This window comes from Heptranchias perlo, chromosome 13 (genome assembly GCF_035084215.1).
Source record: "Heptranchias perlo isolate sHepPer1 chromosome 13, sHepPer1.hap1, whole genome shotgun sequence".
NCBI lineage: Eukaryota > Metazoa > Chordata > Chondrichthyes > Hexanchiformes > Hexanchidae > Heptranchias > Heptranchias perlo.
The window spans coordinates 42,956,661-42,976,213 of NC_090337.1; the positions used below are offsets into that span (position 1 = coordinate 42,956,661).

Sequence of the window (19,553 nt, forward strand, 5' to 3'; positions counted from 1 at the left end):
AACATCCTGGGGGTCACCATTAACCAGAAACTTAACTGGACCAGCCATATAAATACTGTGGCTACGAGAGCAGGTCAGAGGCTGGGCATTCTGCGGCGAGTGACTCACCTCCTGACTCCCCAAAGCCTTTCCACCATCTACAAGGCACAAGTCAGGACTGTGATGGAATACTGTCCACTTGCTTGGATGAGTGCAGCTCCAACTCGAGAAGCTCGACACCATCCAGGACAAAGCAGCCAGCTTGATTGGCACCCCATCCACCACCCGAAACATTCACTCCCTTCACCACCAGCGCACAGTGGCTGCAGTGTGTACCATCCACAGGATGCACTGCAGCAACTTCGACAGCACCTCCCAAACCCGCGACCTCTACCACCTAGAAGGACAAGAGCAGCAGGCACAATGGAACAACACCACCTGCACGTTCCCCTCCAAGTCTCACACCATCCCGACTTGGAAATATATCGCCGTTCCTTCATCGTCGCTGGGTCAAAATCCTGGAACTCCCTTCCTAACAGCACTGTGGGAGAACCGTCACAACATGGACTGCAGCGGTTCAAGAAGGCGACTCACCACCACCTTCTCAAGGGCAATTAGGGATTGGCAATAAATGCCGGCTTCGCCAGCGACGCCCACATCCCATGAACAAATTTTTTAAAAACTTACCCATATCTCCTTATGTTTATAGCTGCCTATATTTATCTCTGATGTGGAGATGCCGGTGATGGACTGGGGTGGACAAATGTAAGGAATCTTACAACACCGGGTTATAGTCCAACAATTTTATTTTAAAATCACAAGCTTTCGGAGATTATCCCCTTCGTCAGGTGAATGAGTGAAAGTTTCTCAAATTGCATATCTTATATTAGGCTGGGACAGCATCACACCAATCAAAAGGTGTCGTTGTTGTTCAAACAGGCCAGTCACGGAGAACAGCACGTCCCAGTACACTGGATATACATTGTGTCAATTACACAGACAGAAAGAAAGAGACCCAAATGGCAGAGAGAGAGAATATTAAAACACATAACTTTTTTTTCCCCCTTTTTGCTGGTGGGGTTACGTGTAGCGTGACATGAACCCAAGATCCCGGTTGAGGCCGTCCTCATGGGTGCGGAACTTGGCTATCAGCTTCTGCTCGACGATTTTGCGTTGTCGTGTGTCTCGAAGGCCGCCTTGGAGATCAGTGGCTGAATGTCCTTGACTGCTAAAGTGTTCCCCGACTGGGAGGGAACCCTCCTGTCTGGCGATTGTTGCGCGGTGTCCGTTCATCCGTTGTCGCAGTGTCTGCATGGTCTCGCCAATGTACCATGCTCCGGGGCATCCTTTCCTGCAACGTATGAGGGAGACAACGTTGGCCGAGTCACAGGAGTATGAACCATGTCCGGAGGGTCGCTGCCCTCAGCTTGACATGTATGCTCAAGCTGTCAGGAAATGCGTCAATGCCAGATTCATCAGCCGCACTCACAAGACAGTCCAGAATGTCACCCGAGCACAACGCCACGCCATCAACGCTCTCAAGACCAACCGCAACATCGTCATCAAACCAGCAGACAAAGGAGGAGCCATTGTCATACAGAACAGAATGGACTATTGCAAAGAAACATACCGACAACTGGACAACCAGGAACACTACAGACAGTTACCCGCAGATCCGACCAAAGAACACACCCACCAGCTCAACAAACTGATCAAGACCTTCGATCCAGACCTTCAAAGCATCCTACTTGCTCTCATCCCACGTACTCCCCGCGTGGGAGACTTCTACTGCCTCCCAAAGATACACAAAGCCAACACACCCGGACATCCTATCGTATCAGGCAACGGAACCCTGTGTGAGAACCTCTCTGGATACGTCGAGGGCATCCTGAAACCCATCGTACAGGAAACCCCCAGCTTCTGTCGCGACACTACAGACTTCCTACAAAAACTCAGCACCCACGGACCAGTTGAACCAGGAACACTTCTCACCACGATGGACGTCTCGGCACTCTACACCAGTATCCCCCACGATGACTGCATCGCTGCAACAGCCTCAGTACTCAACACCAACAACAGCCAATCTCCAGATGCCATCCTACAACTCATCCGCTTCATCCTGGATCACAATGTCTTCACCTTCGACAACCAGTTCTTTACCCAAACACACGGAACAGCCATGGGGACCAAATTCGCACCCCAATACGCCAACATTTTCATGCACAAGTTCGAGCACGACTTCTTCACTGCACAGGACCTCCAACCAACGCTATACACCAGATACATCGACGACATTTTCTTCCTATGGACCCACGGCGAAGAATCACTGAAGAGACTACACGATAACATCAACAATTTCCATCCCACCATCAAACTCACCATGGAGTACTCCTCAGAATCGGTTTCTTTCTTGGACACACAAATCTCCATCAAAGACGGGCACCTCAGCACCTCACTCTACCGCAAGCCCACGGACAACCTCACGATGCTCCACTTTTCCAGCTTCCACCCCAACCACGTCAAAGAGGCCATCCCCTATGGACAGGCCCTACGAATACACAGGATCTGCTCAGACGAGGAGGAACGCGATGGACACCTACAGACGCTGAAAGACGCCCTCGTAAGAACGCTCAACTTGTCGATCGACAGTTCCGACGGGCCACAGCGAAGAATCGCATAGACCTCCTCAGAAGACTAACATGGGACGCAACCAACAGAGTACCCTTCGTCGTCCAGTACTTCCCCGGAGCGTAGAAACTACACCATGTTCTCCGCAGCCTTCAACATGTTGTCGATGACGACGAACACCTCGCTAAGGCCATCCCTACGCCTCCACTACTCGCCTTCAAACAGCCACCCAACCTCAAACAGACCATCGCTCGCAGCAAATTACCCAGCTTTCAGGAGAACAGCGTCCACGACACCACACAACCCTGCCACGGCAACCTCTGCAAGACATGCCAGATCATCGACACGGATACCACCATCACACGAGAGGACACCACGCACCAGGTACATGGTTCATACTCCTGTGACTTGGCCAACGTTGTCTACCTCATACGTTACAGGAAAGGATGCCACAGAGCATGGTACATTGGCGAGACCATGCAGACACTGCGACAACGGATGAACGGACACCGCGCAACAATCGCCAGACAGGAGGGTTCCCTCCCAGTCGGGGAACACTTTAGCAGTCAAGGACATTCAGCCACTGATCTTCGGGTCAGCGTTCTCCAAGGCGGCCTTCGAGACACACGACAACGCAAAATTGTCGAGCAGAAGCTGATAGCCAAGTTCCGCACCCATGAGGACGGCCTCAACCGGGATCTTGGGTTCATGTCACGCTACACGTAACCCCACCAGCAAAAAGGGGAAAAAAAAGTTATGTGTTTTAATATTCTCTCTCTCTCTCTCTCTCTTTGCCATTTGGGTCCCTTTCTTTCTGTCTGTGTAATTGACACAATGTATATCCAGTGTACTGGGACGTGCTGTTCTCCGTGACTGGCCTGTTTGAACAACAACGGCACCTTTTGATTGGTGTGATGCTGTCCCAGCCTAATATAAGATATGCGATTTGAGAATCTTTCACTCATTCACCTGACGAAGGGGATAATCTCCGAAAGCTTGTGATTTTAAAATAAAATTGTTGGACTATAACCTGGTGTTGTAAGATTCCTTACATTTATATTTATCTCAATAACCTTAATTCCTGTTCATAACCAGGGGAAGATTTCCTCTGAGTGCTAACTATAATGAAATTGTAAATGTGTTCTATTATAAATATACTTATAATTTGCCACAGAAGAAAATCTTTCTTCCCACACCCCTTAATATCTTTTTTGAAAGAACTATTTGACACAGGATTAACTAGTTTTGCTGCGAATGTATTCCACCTAACCCTTGCCCTGGGAAAAATGTTCTTGTAATCTATAATCTTACTTGAGACTCTTTAATTTATACTTATATCCTCTAATTCTGCACTTCTATTCTGTCAAATAGCCTACATTTGTCTATATTGTTAATGTCTCTGCATTTAAAAATCCAGATCATGCTGCTCTCAATCTTTCTTTCTCCAACAATATAGTTTTTGAGTCTCCATAACTTAAAGTCTTACATCCTAAAATCATTCTTGTTGCTCTTCTCTGGGTCATTTCCAATGCTTTGAAGATAGGAATCCCAAAACTGCACATAATAATTTGAAATCTGACCACACTAGTGATCTATAGAAGATTAAAATAACTTATCTTGACATGCATCCCAGTATGTAGTTAGCCCTTTTAGTAGCTTCACGTTGGCTAGAAACATTCATTGAATGGTCAGTTATCACCACCAAATCCTTATCCTTTTACACCTTTACCAATGGATGCCATTTTGTTGTGCCCACATTTATGTTTATTTTCCCAATGCAATTTAACTTGCATATCTCTACTAAAAGTTAATCTGCTTAATATAAGGTCCCTTTTGAATGTGGTCATTCCTGTTTATGCTTGTCATCTGGTTACATAGCTTAGTGTTAGCAACATTTTGTATGGCCCTTATTGTTTATGAACAACTTAAACAGTATGGGATGCAGAGCAGACCTTTGTGAAACTGCGTTAGTTACTGGTTCTTAGAACTTTTTCTGTTTATCACCTTATGCTTTCTGTTGCCAAACTAGTTTCCAGTCTAGCTAGCTAATTTGTCATTAATTCCATGAGCCTTAACCATTTTTAAATACCTCACAACTAGAGCTTTATCAAATGCCTCTGAAAAACCCAAGTAAATAATATGCATCAGATTACTCTCATCAGTAGGCATGTGGGGCATGTGCTGTTGTTTCTCAAACCATGCTGTTCTGTCCTTTATGCTGTCAAAGTGGTAACAGGATTATTTTAAAACAGGGAAGATGAGATTCAATTCTGGTCACTGTGGGACATTGAAAAAGCTGTTTGGAGGGGAAGGCAATTGCTCATTGAGCATTTCTAAAGGTAAAACAACAGCAAAATTGGAGAAGGACATTAAATAGATTATGACTGGGAATGTATGGTGCACTGAGTACGGTAAGCTGGAATTGATGGCAATAGTTTTCTCTTCTTTTCACCTAACCTTCACCTGCCGCTTCTTCACCATGGCTTCCTCATTCATTTCTCCCCCCTTCCTCCACTTGACACCATTATGCAGCCTACCTTCTGAACGTGACCCCAAGCTCAAGTATCTCTTGAACAAGCCCATGGTTTCTCTCTGCACACATATTTTCCATTATCATCACCGTGACATCATCACTGGCTTTCTTAGAGAACATTATCTCACTCTCCACTCCCAGCAACCATCTTACTCTGCCCACTTATTGGGTGTTAACCTTTCAAACCTCATCCCCATCCCACTTACCTGTTCCATTACCTCCCCCTTGACCTTGCTGGCGGATCAGCCATTACTGTCCCATTATGAATAATCCACCAGAACATTGATTCCCTTACATGAATGCTCTCGCCATCCACAACCTTGTGGATTAATCTTTTGACATCTTGGCACTGACTGAAACCTGGCCTACGAGTGGCAATTCCTTCCCTTGAAGCCTCTCTGCCTGGCTATCCATTCCACCACTTGCTCTGCCCATACTGCCATGGTGGTGGCGTCGCTCTGATTGCTAAGTCCGACCTCGGCCTCTCTTTCCCGCCCCCCCCCCCCCCCCCCTTCATCCAGCACTTTTTCCTCCTTTGACCATCTTGTGCTCTTCCATCCCTCTTGCCTCACTTAAAATCCTTGTTGTTTCTCACCTCCTTCAGCCTCTGCATTAAATGAGTCCCTATCCTTGGTGACTTCCACCTACATTTAAGCTCCCCTAACCCCCTCTCCTCTGACTTTTCTGCCCTCTATCCTCACTTATTCTCACCCTTCACATAAACTTCCCTACCCATAGTCAAGCTCGTGATTTTTACTTTGTCATCTCTTGTTCTCTCCTTGATCTCAAGGTCGTGATTGCTGACAAGGCTACTTCCCTTTCTGTAATCACCCGTACCTCCCACCCAATCTAGTCTCGATCTCCTATCACTCTGCAGCTTCTATCCCATGTCCCTTTATGCATCCTTCCAACTGAACTTTTCCATAGGACCTACCTCCTGTTCTTGAACCTGTCCCCACTCAACTCCTGACCACTCAGCTGCCTTTCCTGGCACCTATGCTAGCTAACATTGTTAACGGTTGCCTTTCTTAAGACACTGTCTCACCCATTTTCAAAACTGCCTCTCAAACTAACCTCTTTCTTATTTGCATGCTGCATCTCCTTGACATCATCTGTAGGCATGGGATCGGCTTCCATATGAATTCTGATGTTACCCAGTTCTACCTCTCGAACCACTTCCCTCAACTATCTCCATGTTTTCAAACTGCCTGTGCAACATCAAGTCATAAATGAGTCAAAAATTCTTCCAATTGAATAGCAGGAAGACTGAAGTAATTGTTTATGGCCTCTGTTATAAATTTTGCTCCCTTACCACGAACTCTATCTCCTTCCTCAGCCACTTGTTTAGGCTAAACCAGACTGTGTGAGACCTTACCAACCTGTTTTGCCCAGAACTGAGTTTCAAACGCCACATCCTATCCATCACCAAGAACACTTATTTTTACCGTTACAACATTGTCTGCTTCTACACTTAGCTCAGCCTCTCCACTAGCAAAACTCTTTTATATGTGCTTTTGATAATTTTTGCAATCTTTTCCTTGCTGGCCTTGCATCCTGCACCCTCAATAAACGGCAACTTGTCCAAAACACAGCTACCTGTATTCTGTTTTACACTAAGTCCCAATTGCCCATCACCTACATCCTTGCTGGCCTACACTGACTCTCTGTCCTACAACCCAATAATTTTAAATTCCTCATCTTCAAATACTTCCATGGTCCAGCCATATATTCCCTCCTGCACCCTTTGGTCATCCGATTCTGACCTGCTGTGCATTCCCTTTCTCCCTTTATCCTACCATATGGCTGCCTTGACTACTCTCCGGAAATCCCTCCTAAACCCATTTACTTCTCCGCTTCTTCTCTCCACATTTTAAACCTATTTCTTATATCAAGTTTTCAATCTCTCCTAATCAGTCTCCCCAGGGGTGAGCATCCATTCCTTCCATAATCTATTTCTTTCCATTATTCATTCCTTGTAATACGCAGTGGAATGTTTTCTGCATTTAAAGCTTTGTGTAAATGCAAATTACTGTTGTTTGATGCAGACACTGAGCAAGCAAGATGTAGCATGCAAAGCTCAAATAGAGAATCCTAATCTACAACACTGCACAATACCTGTAGTAATACAAAGGTAGAAATTACTTTGGCAATGTTATTGTGCAGAAGCAATCAAATTCCTCTATCCACTCTCTTAATAAACAGGTTGAGGCCTCCATTAAGATAGTGGAGATAGGAATTTGGTACGAGCATGATAAGTGTTCAAATGATAACCTCACCAACAGTTATTTCTACCCTATAATCTTAATTGTAGTTTCCGTATGCAATTTTTGCACCATCAATGATTGTTGTCAAATTAGATAGATAATAATGTATAAATAAAACCTAAAATATAATATTGCAATTAATGGAAAGGGCAGCACATGGACTATTACTCTCACAATTCATTGCACTTTTTAATATATTTATGTCTTTTGTTGCATGGAATTTTAATCACTTTAGTGATTCAACACAGAACAGAACATTCTTATCATTGTAAGTCAAATTGTGGTCATGTGCTGGGATATCTGTCACAACACCAAAACAGATGACTATATTTTGGCAAATGTAGCAGTTCTTTTGCCAAAAAAACTTTGGGAAAAAAAAAGAATTCTTCGAAATATTAGTATGACTGCCAGATGCTTCTGTTTTTTCTTTTTAAAAACATCTCCCATGGCATTGCTCAAGGTGAGTGAGGAGTTGCTATTGTGTAACAATAAGAATGTTTATGCTATATAGGTTATAATATCAGGGCCACTGATTTATAGTGACTGAAGAAGTCAAATTCCAATTTTATTAAATAGTATTCTGGGATTTTAACTGGTACTTTGGGGCTTGAATTTCATGATCCTTTCCATTACTCTGTGAAACGTGTAAATGAGTGGCCTTTATTATCTTTATCTATGTACTTAATTTTTATCACGTAGTAGTTTTAAAGTTGAGAATATACAGCAAGATGGTGTAAATTGGAGTTAACACATTTGAGCCTATAAATTGCAGTCCAAGTGCTGTGCCTCTAGAAGTGCGGCAGGGTGGACTTCCGCCAGCCTGTTTGCGCTCTTAAGCTTACTACAAATCCAGGTGATGGGGTTATTTAATGTCAGTACCTGGTGAGATGTTGGAGCAGCAGCTTGCTACTCCATTTTGGTGGGTGGGGGGGACGCAGGTCATTCTGGCTGAAGTTTAAAATTTGACAGATTTCTCTCCAGTTCTGCATCCTTGCTGATCTGACCTTATCCAAATGGCAATTGATCTCCCTTGGTTTGACCACCGTTTGATTATGGCATTGTGGGGCTCATATAAGGGCCCTGTATGGCAAGTATAGGCATTCTTAGCACTGCTTGCACAGGAGGTAGAATTGGTGGCATTTCCAGGGGAGCCCAGGATCCTGCCAGTCCCATCCCCAAAAAGTGATGTTATGATTGGGGGGGTGGGGGGGGGGGGAGAGGGGAATGGGCAGAAGAAGTGGACGTAAAATTTTTAATATAGTAGCGATAGATATCCTTTAGTCTTACAATGTCTTAATGCTAGAACATCTATATCTGTCTATAATTTAAGAAATCTTACATCTGCACAGACATCTAAACCTTACTTCCTGTTGTCAGCTTTTTCCATGATAAATTCCTATATTCACATTTATAGTGACAATTGTCTATGTAAATTTGTCTCAATGTAGTTACACCCTTCCACCAATAGCGGTGCTATTGCAGTATTGCAGGTCTCAGTATTTCATTTTCCAGCTCCTCAACTGTAGAGAACTCCTATTCTCCAACCACCTCTACATCCCTGCTTCCTAAATTGTCATAAATTTTACTATTTAACTATAAATAATGAAGCAAAATTGCGGTACTATTCAAAATAAAGCCAGAATGTAGGACTTTATAGTCGGGGACTGAATTGCAACTGTGAGCTCGGGCCATTGCTCCCCCGCGCTATAACCCCGATTCACTTGAAGATTACAATTGCTCTTAACTCCTCCTGTGCACATGCCATGGTGGATCAACTAGTATCTTATTAAAAATATTAGCTCTAGGCACACTTCTTTGAAAAACCCTACTTCCTGGTGTCACAATTTAGGTTACAATTTTACTATAATTTCCTCTGTTATAAATTCCTGTGTCCACCGTTAAAATGGAAAATCCATTTATCAACAGGCTTCTGTCATAGTCATTACAGTGTCTGCTCACTAGATAGCACCATGTTTTTCCCCCACAGATTGCCCAGAAAGCTTTCAGAAATTTTTTCATTCAACCTTTTTTCTCAGCCATTGAACTTTATAATATCAAAAATAAGGGTTTAAACAAAATACAGAATTCAAAAAATTACATCTATTTTGCAGTAACATAATTAAGTTTATCCAGTCAGTGGTCTTTTGTGTCTTTTAATGCTTTCATTCAAGTTTTTACTTGAAAACCTCAGCCTTGCTCAAAAGTCTTAGACTTGATATATATGTCCAAAGCAGTGACGCTGTTAGCTGAATTCAGGTTGTGCAGTCTGAACATGTGTACTGTACACAATTTCCGTAGATACACCAGTACTGTTCAGTAGCTAAACTGTTGGAATATATTTCTTTAGCTTCCAGCAGTTATTTGCTCAGTTGTTTTCTCAAAATGATTTGAAGAAAAGCCAGCGGACAAATTTCAAAAACATTATTGAAATAGAATTTCTACTGAGTGTTATTTTTTAAAAAGAGAGGCTGTGTGTGGTTATGTGTCAGAAAAAAGACAGATTACAAATTACACTCGTCGTAGTTTTTGTTTTGTGTTCATTGAACTGAGAGAGAGAGAGTGTGTGTTTTTGCTTCCTAATTTAAGTTTATTTTTAAAAAAAGCATAAATTAGTTGAAGGCAAAGAGTCTCTAATTATCACCTGTGTTGTATTGATAGGTTGGTAGTTAGAAAATGTAAATATTCTAACTAGTGCTATCTGTGACACACAGAGAGAATAGTAGTCAGGTGGAAGGGGAGACAGGAACATTGTGTCTTTCCTCATCCTAATTTGTGTTATTCTTTTCTTTTTCAAAAAGGGTCTTCTATTTCCATTCTACTCCAAGCCTTCTATAACATATGAAAAAGACAGATAGAAAAAGACCAGCTGGTCCATCGAGTCTGTCCAATTCAGCTGTGTTTCAACTAGGCAACATGACCTCTAATATGCCCCACATCCTGGGCAAAAAAACAGCTTAACAAAAACTCTAGCCCAATTCATGGAAAAATGTCTTCCATGAAATTCGTCTCCAATCACCGAAGAAAATTCAAAACAAGTTCCAGGAGATAACAATGACCATGAGGTGCATTACCCAACATCCGTTGCTATGCTGCAATATCAGCCTCCTCTAGGAACAAGTCCAGCTTGCACTGCACAAGTGGGCAACGTATTATAAAAGTCCCCTGGGAAATAAAAAATCTCCTGATATCTAACCCAGTTCCATATTTATGTAGCTTATACGTGCCCTCATTCTCCCTAACTTATCTAATTCAAATAATCTGTCCACGTGCACAATCTAGGCCCTTCATCAATTTATATACTTCAGTCAAGTCTTCCCAGAGTTTATGCTTTTCTAGAGTAAAAAGACCCAGCTCCCCAAGCCTATCATGATAGCTAAGGGTTTTTTTTAACTAGGTATTAATTTAGTGGCTCTCCTCTGAAGCTTTTCTAGCCTCTATATCTCCAATCATGTGAGGGAACCAGAACTGGACCCAGTATTCTAGATGGATCTTAACGAAGGCTTTTGTTTTATATTGGATCGCCCTAACTATACATCCGATCGTGGACATTTAAAAACTTGTGCACCATATCACCTAGGTCTCTTTTCCTCTCAACAGACTTTTAACTCAGAGCCCAGCATGATGTACGCATGCCTGGCATTAGCCCTACCCAAAAGCATTACATTACATTTCATTTATCAACAATAAATGCCATCTTCCAAACATGGGCCCATTCCCCCATTATATCCACATCAGATTTTTCTCCTCAAGAGTTCTGACACCAGCACAGATCTTTGTGTCATCCGTAAACTTGTGGACAGTAGCCCCAATGTCTTCATTCAGATCATTGATATAAATCGTGAGTGGTAATGGCCCTAACACCGATCCCTGTGGGATTCCTTGTGGATCGGCTACCATTAATGCAATCCTCTGTGAGATCGCAACCAATTTCCTATCCGACCCAGGATCAGCCAGTACCTGCCGTCACTGTTGCTGTTTCCATTTTGCCAGGGTCCTTTTTAAGAGGTCACTCAGCTTAATTAGATATTTAAATCGGGCTCTTATGACGTCAATAGGACCCCGATGCTATTTTATGACTGAACTGGGCGGAGCATGAGCCATGCATTCTGCACTCACTATCAGTTGGTCAGCTAGGTCGAAGAGAAGCTGATAGGTAAGTTTCACTTTATTTTTGTGCAACTATTCCCCAAAACACTTTGGAACACACCTGTTAACCCTTGATTTTTGCATCCACAATAATTGAAATTCATTTTCAATCTTCAACATTGTATGCGATGAGGAGATGAAGTTGTGATGTTTTCTAGCTGTTGGCCTTGTCAGTATTTCCCTCTGTAAAGTTACTTTGTACCTCATTGGTTTAGACAGGCTTTTGGGTTAGCCTAGTATCTGTACAGAACAAGTACACAGCTTCAGCAACTCCAGGGTCTCTATATGTATACCTGGAACATGTGACTTGTTCTATTCAAACCGATGTGTCATTCAGAATGAGAAGAAAGTTTGATTTTGGATTTTCTTACAAAGGGTGAACATCAAAATTTCCTACTCGGTGAGTTCCCAACCTTGGCTGAATTGTTTGGCAGCAGTATTTAGTCCTGGCTAAAAAAAAATTCTCCATAGGAAGAAAGGGAGGGAGAATCACCCAGACCATTCTTGTGCACAACCTCACAGCTGGTTATAGACCAAGATTGCCAGGAGTCTGGAACAGGTCTCCTGCCAAACATCTATAATCAAGGTGGCCACCTAAAAAAGGGGAGAATAAATTTTAAAAAGTAGTTGGAGCAATAGTAATTTTGTTTTGAAAATATGTAGACTATAAAAGGTTATATCACATCAGAATGTTCTACTATAAGATAAAAGGAGTATTACTGCCAAACCAAGGAAATTTCAGGCAGGCTAATTTGTTAAACCAATTAGGAATAAAATCCTCCCTTTAAAAAAAAAAATTCTGCTGAAATTGTGGAGGATGGGGTGCCAGGCCAGGAAAGCATACGAATAATGAAGTCTGGATGAAGGTTTCAGCAGTAGATGGGCTGAAGTGGGGTGATGTTAAGGAGATGGAAGTATTTGATCTTTGTGATGGGGAAGATATTGGGCCGGAAGCTCAGCTAAGTGCCAAATAGAGCATTCAGGTTGAGCACAGTCTGGTTTAACCTGAGAGTGGCTGGGGAGGGGGATTGTATGTGGCAAGGGTACGAAGTTTGTGGTGGGGACTGAAGATAATAGGCACGAATTTAGCCCCGAAGTCCAGGTGCGTTGGGTGCCGGGAGGCAATGAAAATCGCAGATTTGTGGAGCGGGAAGGAATCCTGGCTCCAACCCACTGAAAAACGGATACAACCCAGATGCACCTGGGTGCGCGCGCGTTTCAGGAAGCTGGAAGCCGGTGAGCCGATATTTAAAGCAGCAATTAAGGTAGTAAAAGTTGTTGAAATTGTGATTTTTATTTTTATTGATGCAGGGAAACAATTTCAACACTGCCTCAACGTGTTTCCCGTGCTGCGTGAAACATACTACGGAAAATGGGGCGAGTTGCAGCCATTTGGCCATTTAAATCCCTGTTTGACAGATGGGGATAAAAGGTGAGTTATTGCAGCAGGGCACTCAGTTCTCTCAGACAAACTTTCAGCTGGGAGATCTTTGTGTTTAGAGTGAGAATTCTTGGTTCACACTCAGAATTGTTTTGTTTACGCATATTTACCTACTTTTTGGACCCTCTCAAACTGACAACATCAGGATTGGGGTGGGGGGGGGGGTGGCACAATGGCTGCATTCACCAGTACATCCGAGGAGAAGGCACATCACCATCCGCAGCAGGCATGGCGTGCAGTTCCGCCACTTGCAGCTGCACAAGACAGAGGTGCGTCACAGGGACCTGCAGAAGAACAGAGGGCCCGATGTTGCAGGAGGCACTAGCCTCATGAGAGGGTCTACAAATAGAGGCTGAGATTCCTGGACCTCTATGAAGAGCAGTGCCTACGAAGGCTGGGAGTGGGTCGCCAGGTGGTCGCAGACATCTCTGCACTCCTTCATGCAGAGCTGCTCCCGGCTGGGCCTGGTGGTGTTGCATTGCCTGTGGCAGTTAAAGTGACCACTGCCCTCAATTTCTTCACCCCTGGATCCTTCCAGGGTGCCACCGGTGACATTGCCGGGGTCTCTCAGTCGTCTGCCCACAAGTGCATACGACAGGTCACGAATGGTTTGTTTTGCAGGACATCCCACTACGTCAACTTCCCCATGGATGACCTCAGACAAACTGAGAGGGCGGTGGGTTTCCACTCTCTGGCTGGCTTCCCACGGGTACAGGGTGCAATTGATTGCTCACACGTAGCAATCTGAGCACCACCACACGAGCCAGGACTGTTCATCAACAGAAAGGGATATCACTCCATCAACGTGCAGTTCGTTTGCAACCACCAAAAACGATTTCTTCACCTGTGTGTCAGATTCCCTGGCAGCTGCCATGATTCCTTCATTCTGCGGGAATCCAACATCCCATCCCTCTTCCACGCACCAAACAGACTAAAGGGCTCGCTCCTCAGTAACAAGGGACACCCCCTGCAGACGTGGCTCATCACACCGATGAGAAACCCCATCAGCGAGGCACAGCGTCGGTACAACGACAGTCACATCGCCACCAGGTCTGTCATCGAACACGCGATAGGACTGCTGGAGATGCGATTTTGTGATGGAGAAGATATTGGGCCGGAAGCTCAGCTAAGTGCCAAATAGAACATTGAGGTTGAGCACAGTCTGGTTTAACCTGAGAGTGGCTGGGGAGGGGGATTGTATCAGTGGCAAGGGTACGAAGTTTGTGGTGGGGACTGAAGATAATAGGCACGAATTTAGCCCGAAGTCCAGGTGCGTTGGGTGCCGGGAGTCAAAAGTGGGTAAAATTATAGTCATCTGTTGCGTTCTGCACAACATCGCGCAACGTAGAGGGTTACCAGTGGTTGAGGCCCATGCCCTCATGCAGCATCCACATCTGCCATCAACATTGAGGAGGAGGAAGACAACGACGATGGGCAACCCATCGGCAGAGTGGCGGCTCACCTGGCAGCATGTGACGCCAGGGAGTCACTTATATGCAATAAATTCTCACAATCAGATCTGGAAAATGAGGATAGTCAAGTTCTCAGTCCGCCTGGAATGAGCACCGCCAATACCAGCCCCTGCCCCCCACCCCCCCACCCCTGCACAAAACATTCCTACAACCACAGGTACACCCACTGTAAACGCACCCATTGGGTGGCACCAAGACTCGCCGTTCATGAAGCAGCAGGGGAAGGGGCACTTTCCCAAAAGGGACTCAAGAATGGACAAGGCATGGCAGTGGTGGTGGCAATTATAAGATTTAATGTGCATGGAACAAAAGTCAAATAGAAATGAAAAACATGACACTCTGTCAAACACTCTTGTGCATATCCTTTGTGATCACAAAATCTTAGTCTTTTGCTTCCGATTACTTCTACGTGGTGCATCCCCTGTGGCTGAGCAGAGGTGGTGGCAGGTTGCTCATGTTTGTGCCCTGACTGCTGAGATGCTCTAGGCCTATGCCCTCTGGGTTTTGGAGCCTGTGAGGGTCCCTCCAAAGACTGCTCCACCTGCATCTATTCAGGGGCAGACTCGGCCACCTGGAGAGGAGGCAGCATTGTGGGTACTGGTTGAGAGGGGGGCAACGGGTGAGATGTAGGAGCGCTTTGAGTGGAGTCCCCACTTCTATGTCCCCTTTCGTCGTCATCCCTCTCCTGGGCCAGGGCCACATCACTCCTACCACTCTGCTGGACAACAGCTTGGAAGACATGTGTGATGCCTTGTAAGGCCACTTTTAATGTCTCTGTCAGCCTGTTTAAGGCAGCAGAATGTAGTTCGCCCTGAGTTCGCATAGCTGTTGTCAGGGACTGAAGGGACTCATATGTGAGCTGTGCTTGAAGCTCAATGGAGGCTGCCATTCTCTCCAGACATTCCCTCACTTACCTGCACCACTATCGCAGACATTCCCTCAGGTACCTGTGCCTCCACTAATGCTGGAGATGGACTCCTCCATCCTCGCCGCTATTGTGGAGAGTGTGTGTGGCACGACTTCCAGTACCACGCAAATGTGCTGCTGTTCCTTGATCATTCTCCTTTTTAAAGGATGGCCCCCGGGATTCAACTGAGCAGAGCCTGGAGAGGAGTGCGCCCACCAACGTCGACTCTCCACAGCTGCCCCTGCCACCGGTGTCTGGTCATGCTCACTTGTGTGTGGTGACTTACCAGGTGCCAACCCAACTAACTGACTACTACGTCCCGTGGAGGTGCGAGTGTCTGTGCTGGTGGATGGCTCACTAAGATGTAACGGTGCACCCTCAGAGGCCGGGAGCTCCTCCTGAGGAATCGCCCTCTTCTCTCATTTCACTGGTTGAAGGGCCTGGAAGAGAACAGAAGGCAATATTAAGAATCATTACAGGTACCTGAGGGAATGTTGCGATGAGCATACTGAGGTGTTCAACATGCCAATCATCAATAAAATCAATTCATGTGTGTGATGAATGTTAAAGTTCTGTCACCAGACATTTGTGGGGTGCCAGTCTTGTCATCCCCTAGGGACAGGCACTCGACCGTGTGGCTGATTTCCAGGGCCGCCTCCTCCGCCTCTGTGAGGACCACTATTTGTTGTGGTCCCCCTTCAGTCCTTGCCCTCTCCTGTGCATTCTGAGTTCTCTTCTCCTATAAGACGTGTGAGTGAGTGAGGGTTAAGTGTTCAGTTGATGAATGCATTGCTTTGGGTGAGGCTGACCATGAACGAGATGCATCAGAGGGTGAGTATCAGACACATACATCACATTGGATCAGGATTGGGGTGAATGGTAGTGGTGGGTTCACAAATGGGGAAGTGAGGAAGTGATCAGAAAGTGGAAGTAAGTGGGTGTGAGGAGTGATGGGATGGAAAAGGCTTCGCAGGGCAGAATGTGAGGGGGTGGGGTAGTGATGTGCACCACAGAATGCAGGTGAATCAGTAACTACTCACTTTTCCTGACCTGGTTAGGTCATTGAAGCGCTTCCTACACTGCACCCAAGTGTGGGGGATGTTGCTCCTGCTGGTCACCTCCTCCGCCACCTCGAGCCAAGCCTTCTTGGTGGCAGAGGCAGGGCGCTTCCTCCTGTACACCGGGTAGAATATTTCCCTCCTCCTTCTCACCCCCATCAGCAACACCTCACTGAACGTTGGGGCAGGTTTGCTCCTCGCCTGCTCCATTGTCTTCAGAATTCCTCCTTTCTCCAGCAGTCCACCCGCTGCACAGCTTTCAGATGGCAAACTGGGAAACCATGTTAAGGGCCATCAATTACGTTGCGATCGCATGGAGAAAGGTAGGGATTTTTTTTCGGATTTCCCGCACGCCGATTGCTGAAGATAGCACAGAACGTGGGCCTCAGTTCCTAATGGATGTCTTAATATCCCATGTTGGGACCAATAGCCAATTCCATGGAGAAAGCAGTGCTCATAGGTTACCAGCACAAGATGCCAGAAGTATTACTACACTTTGACAGATCTCAGTAGCATAATACATTTGGAGAACACTGACCTCTGCCCTTTATTGGCCTTCAAGTTATCAGTGAACATCATACATGTGCAACAAAGTAGTCCTTAATGGTAGGGTGGCATGGAGGAGCAGCAGCTCACAGCATCACAGAGTAGAAGGTCATTAGTTTGAACCTCACTGTGCTGAGGTTCTGATCTCGACTGCATGGGAGGCATCCCCCCTCCATTCAGTACCTTCATGTTGGGGAGAGAAAATTAGAGAAATGAATGACTATGTTGCTGTATTGCCTGTGTATGGCCAGTTGATAAACAGGATCAATAGAGGCTTGGTTGCAAGAAGTGCAAGGTGCAGGGGAAAGTAAAGGACTAGAAAAAAAATTATCTTATACTCAAGGGTTCCCAGTAATCTTAATGCTGTTTCATTTTCAATTAAATTCTAGCTTCAGTAAACTCAAATGAAATGCTTCTCTATTTTTATGTGCTGTGTGATATCATTTCCTCTCCCCTGGTTAAAGTGTAAACTTGCTGGAATTTTGTTTAAAGTCACCAATTAATATTTATTTATTCAGTAGTATTTGTTGCTGAATGAAGAAAACCATATAATTTATCATGATGCGTACTGATATACAAATTGTTATTCAGGTTTCTGAACACATTATGTATGGTTATTCCTTGAACTTTTGTTAACTACTTTCTGATTTAAACATACAAAAGTATGTCAGAAAGAAGTATACAATACCTTGGTAATGTCATTCTGCATTGGAACACCTCCAAAAACTGGAAGAAACCCTGGAACTTTCACAAAAACTAGGAATTGCTACTTAAAATTCTAGACATTATATATTACAAAATAACGGATACCAAGGAATGAGTTAAAGGTTGTAACCTAAACTGATCATTCAGATATCATTCTAAAGCACTCAATCCATGGTTAAATTACAGCTATGTAATTCAGTCTCCATGTATCCATTGTTAATCTGTCATATTATCCCTGTTATTTCATTATCCTGTGTATTCTACTGCATAGTGTGAGTTACGCTTGCTCAATATTGATAAAACTTTTTAGTTATATGCAAGAATTTGACAAATCTCAATGGCATATTCAACACAGATGGCAAATCTAATTTAGGCATTAGTTTTGCATCAGTGACGGGTAAAATAATGGAATAATTTATCAGGAGCAAATTTGAGGATTATCTGTATGATAACAATCTGGTAAATAGCAGTCAACATGACTTCAGCAAGGGACGATCTTGTCTAAACAAACCTCAGTGACCTTTAAAGAGATGGAAAACTAAATAGGCTGTTGTAAACCTTATGACTTGGTTATTCAGACTTTCAGAAAGTCTTTGACAAAGTTCCTCACAAAAGATTGCACCATACACCAGTGTGAATTTATGGTAAAAGCTGGAAATGGATAAGTAACTGGCTTAAAGAAAGAAGCAGCTACATGTTGGGGATGAGCTAAAACCAAAAACATTCAAAATGTTGGAAATAAAATCAGAAAATATTGGAAATTGCACAGTAGTTATGATTAAGGATCTACACGCAAACATTATTGGAGCGAGGCTTTGGCTTAGTGGCAACATTCCTGCCTCTGAGTCAGAATGTGCAGCTTTCAAAACAGACTGTCCCAGCGAGTGGAGACTGGAGGTCTGGCTCTGAAGTCTGGGTTGACATCTAGTGGGATACTTGTGTCCGGTGGGTGTGGCTGGCCACCCCTCTCTTTGTATGAGTTGTGGGAGCCTCTGAAACCCATATGATATGTGGCCCTTATCACCAAATATCACTTTGGTCTGTCCTCCTGCTCCTCTGGCAACTTCTTCTCATTTGAGCACCGCACTTTGTAACACCCCTCTTGCCTCTCCCTTAAAATCCTCTATCGCCCACATAAGCTCCATACCAAGTTTCTCACTGAGATATCCTCAATGATTTCCTCCCTCAGACTCTGCACTGAGCGACTTCTCATCCTTGGTGATTTTAACCTCCATCTCAACTCACCTTGCTCTTTCTCCACTGATTTCAATGCCCTCCAGTCCTCCCTTAAAATCTCTCTCCACATAAACTCTCCTACCCATATTCGTGGCCATCCCCTTGATCTTGCCATCTCGCTCGGCCTCTCTTCCCATTGTCTCAATCACAGATAAGGCAGCCTGTGATCACTTCCTTGTATCCCTCGCCACTCACGTCTTCCCCCCTCCCAGCCCTTCTTCCTTCTGCATCTGCCCCTGGAAAAAACTCACCCTCAAGTCATAATGGCACTTTCAAATTCCCAACTGTCTAGCCTCCGGATCTCCATTCGCCACAATACTTTTTGCAGCTACCAATCTGCTCAATCACACCCTCACCTCCACCTTTGATGCCCTTGTCCCCAGTAAAACCCTAACTCTCTCCCACCCTGGTCATTCCCCTTGGTACGACCTCCATCTTTGCACCTTTTAAGTCCAGATTTGAAAGTTTATTGCGCAAAACCGGTTAAGCCATTCACCGCCCGATCTGGCTGGATCACATCAAGCACTATCAGGCCCTGCTCTCCTCTGCCAAAATTGCTCAATACTCCAGGATCATCCTGGAATGCAAAAATAACTCCCATCTTCTTTTCTCCACTACCAACTATCTCCTTAAACTCC

The 19,553-nt window shown here is 44.6% G+C and overlaps 1 protein-coding gene across 2 annotated transcripts in view; it reads left to right on the forward strand.

Moving 5' to 3' along the window:
* ift80 (intraflagellar transport 80 homolog (Chlamydomonas)) overlaps positions 1–19,553 on the forward strand; it is a 203,265-nt gene that overhangs the window by 16,821 nt on the left and 166,891 nt on the right. The window contains exon 1 of one of the 2 annotated variants that reach the window (XM_067995378.1): positions 12,903–12,982. The exons of the other annotated variant lie outside the window; for it this stretch is intronic. Coding sequence (XP_067851479.1) covers positions 12,970–12,982 — 13 coding nt within the window. The 5' untranslated portion in view covers positions 12,903–12,969. Of the gene's footprint in view, positions 1–12,902; positions 12,983–19,553 lie in introns of those variants that run through there. 2 annotated transcript variants of the gene reach the window in all.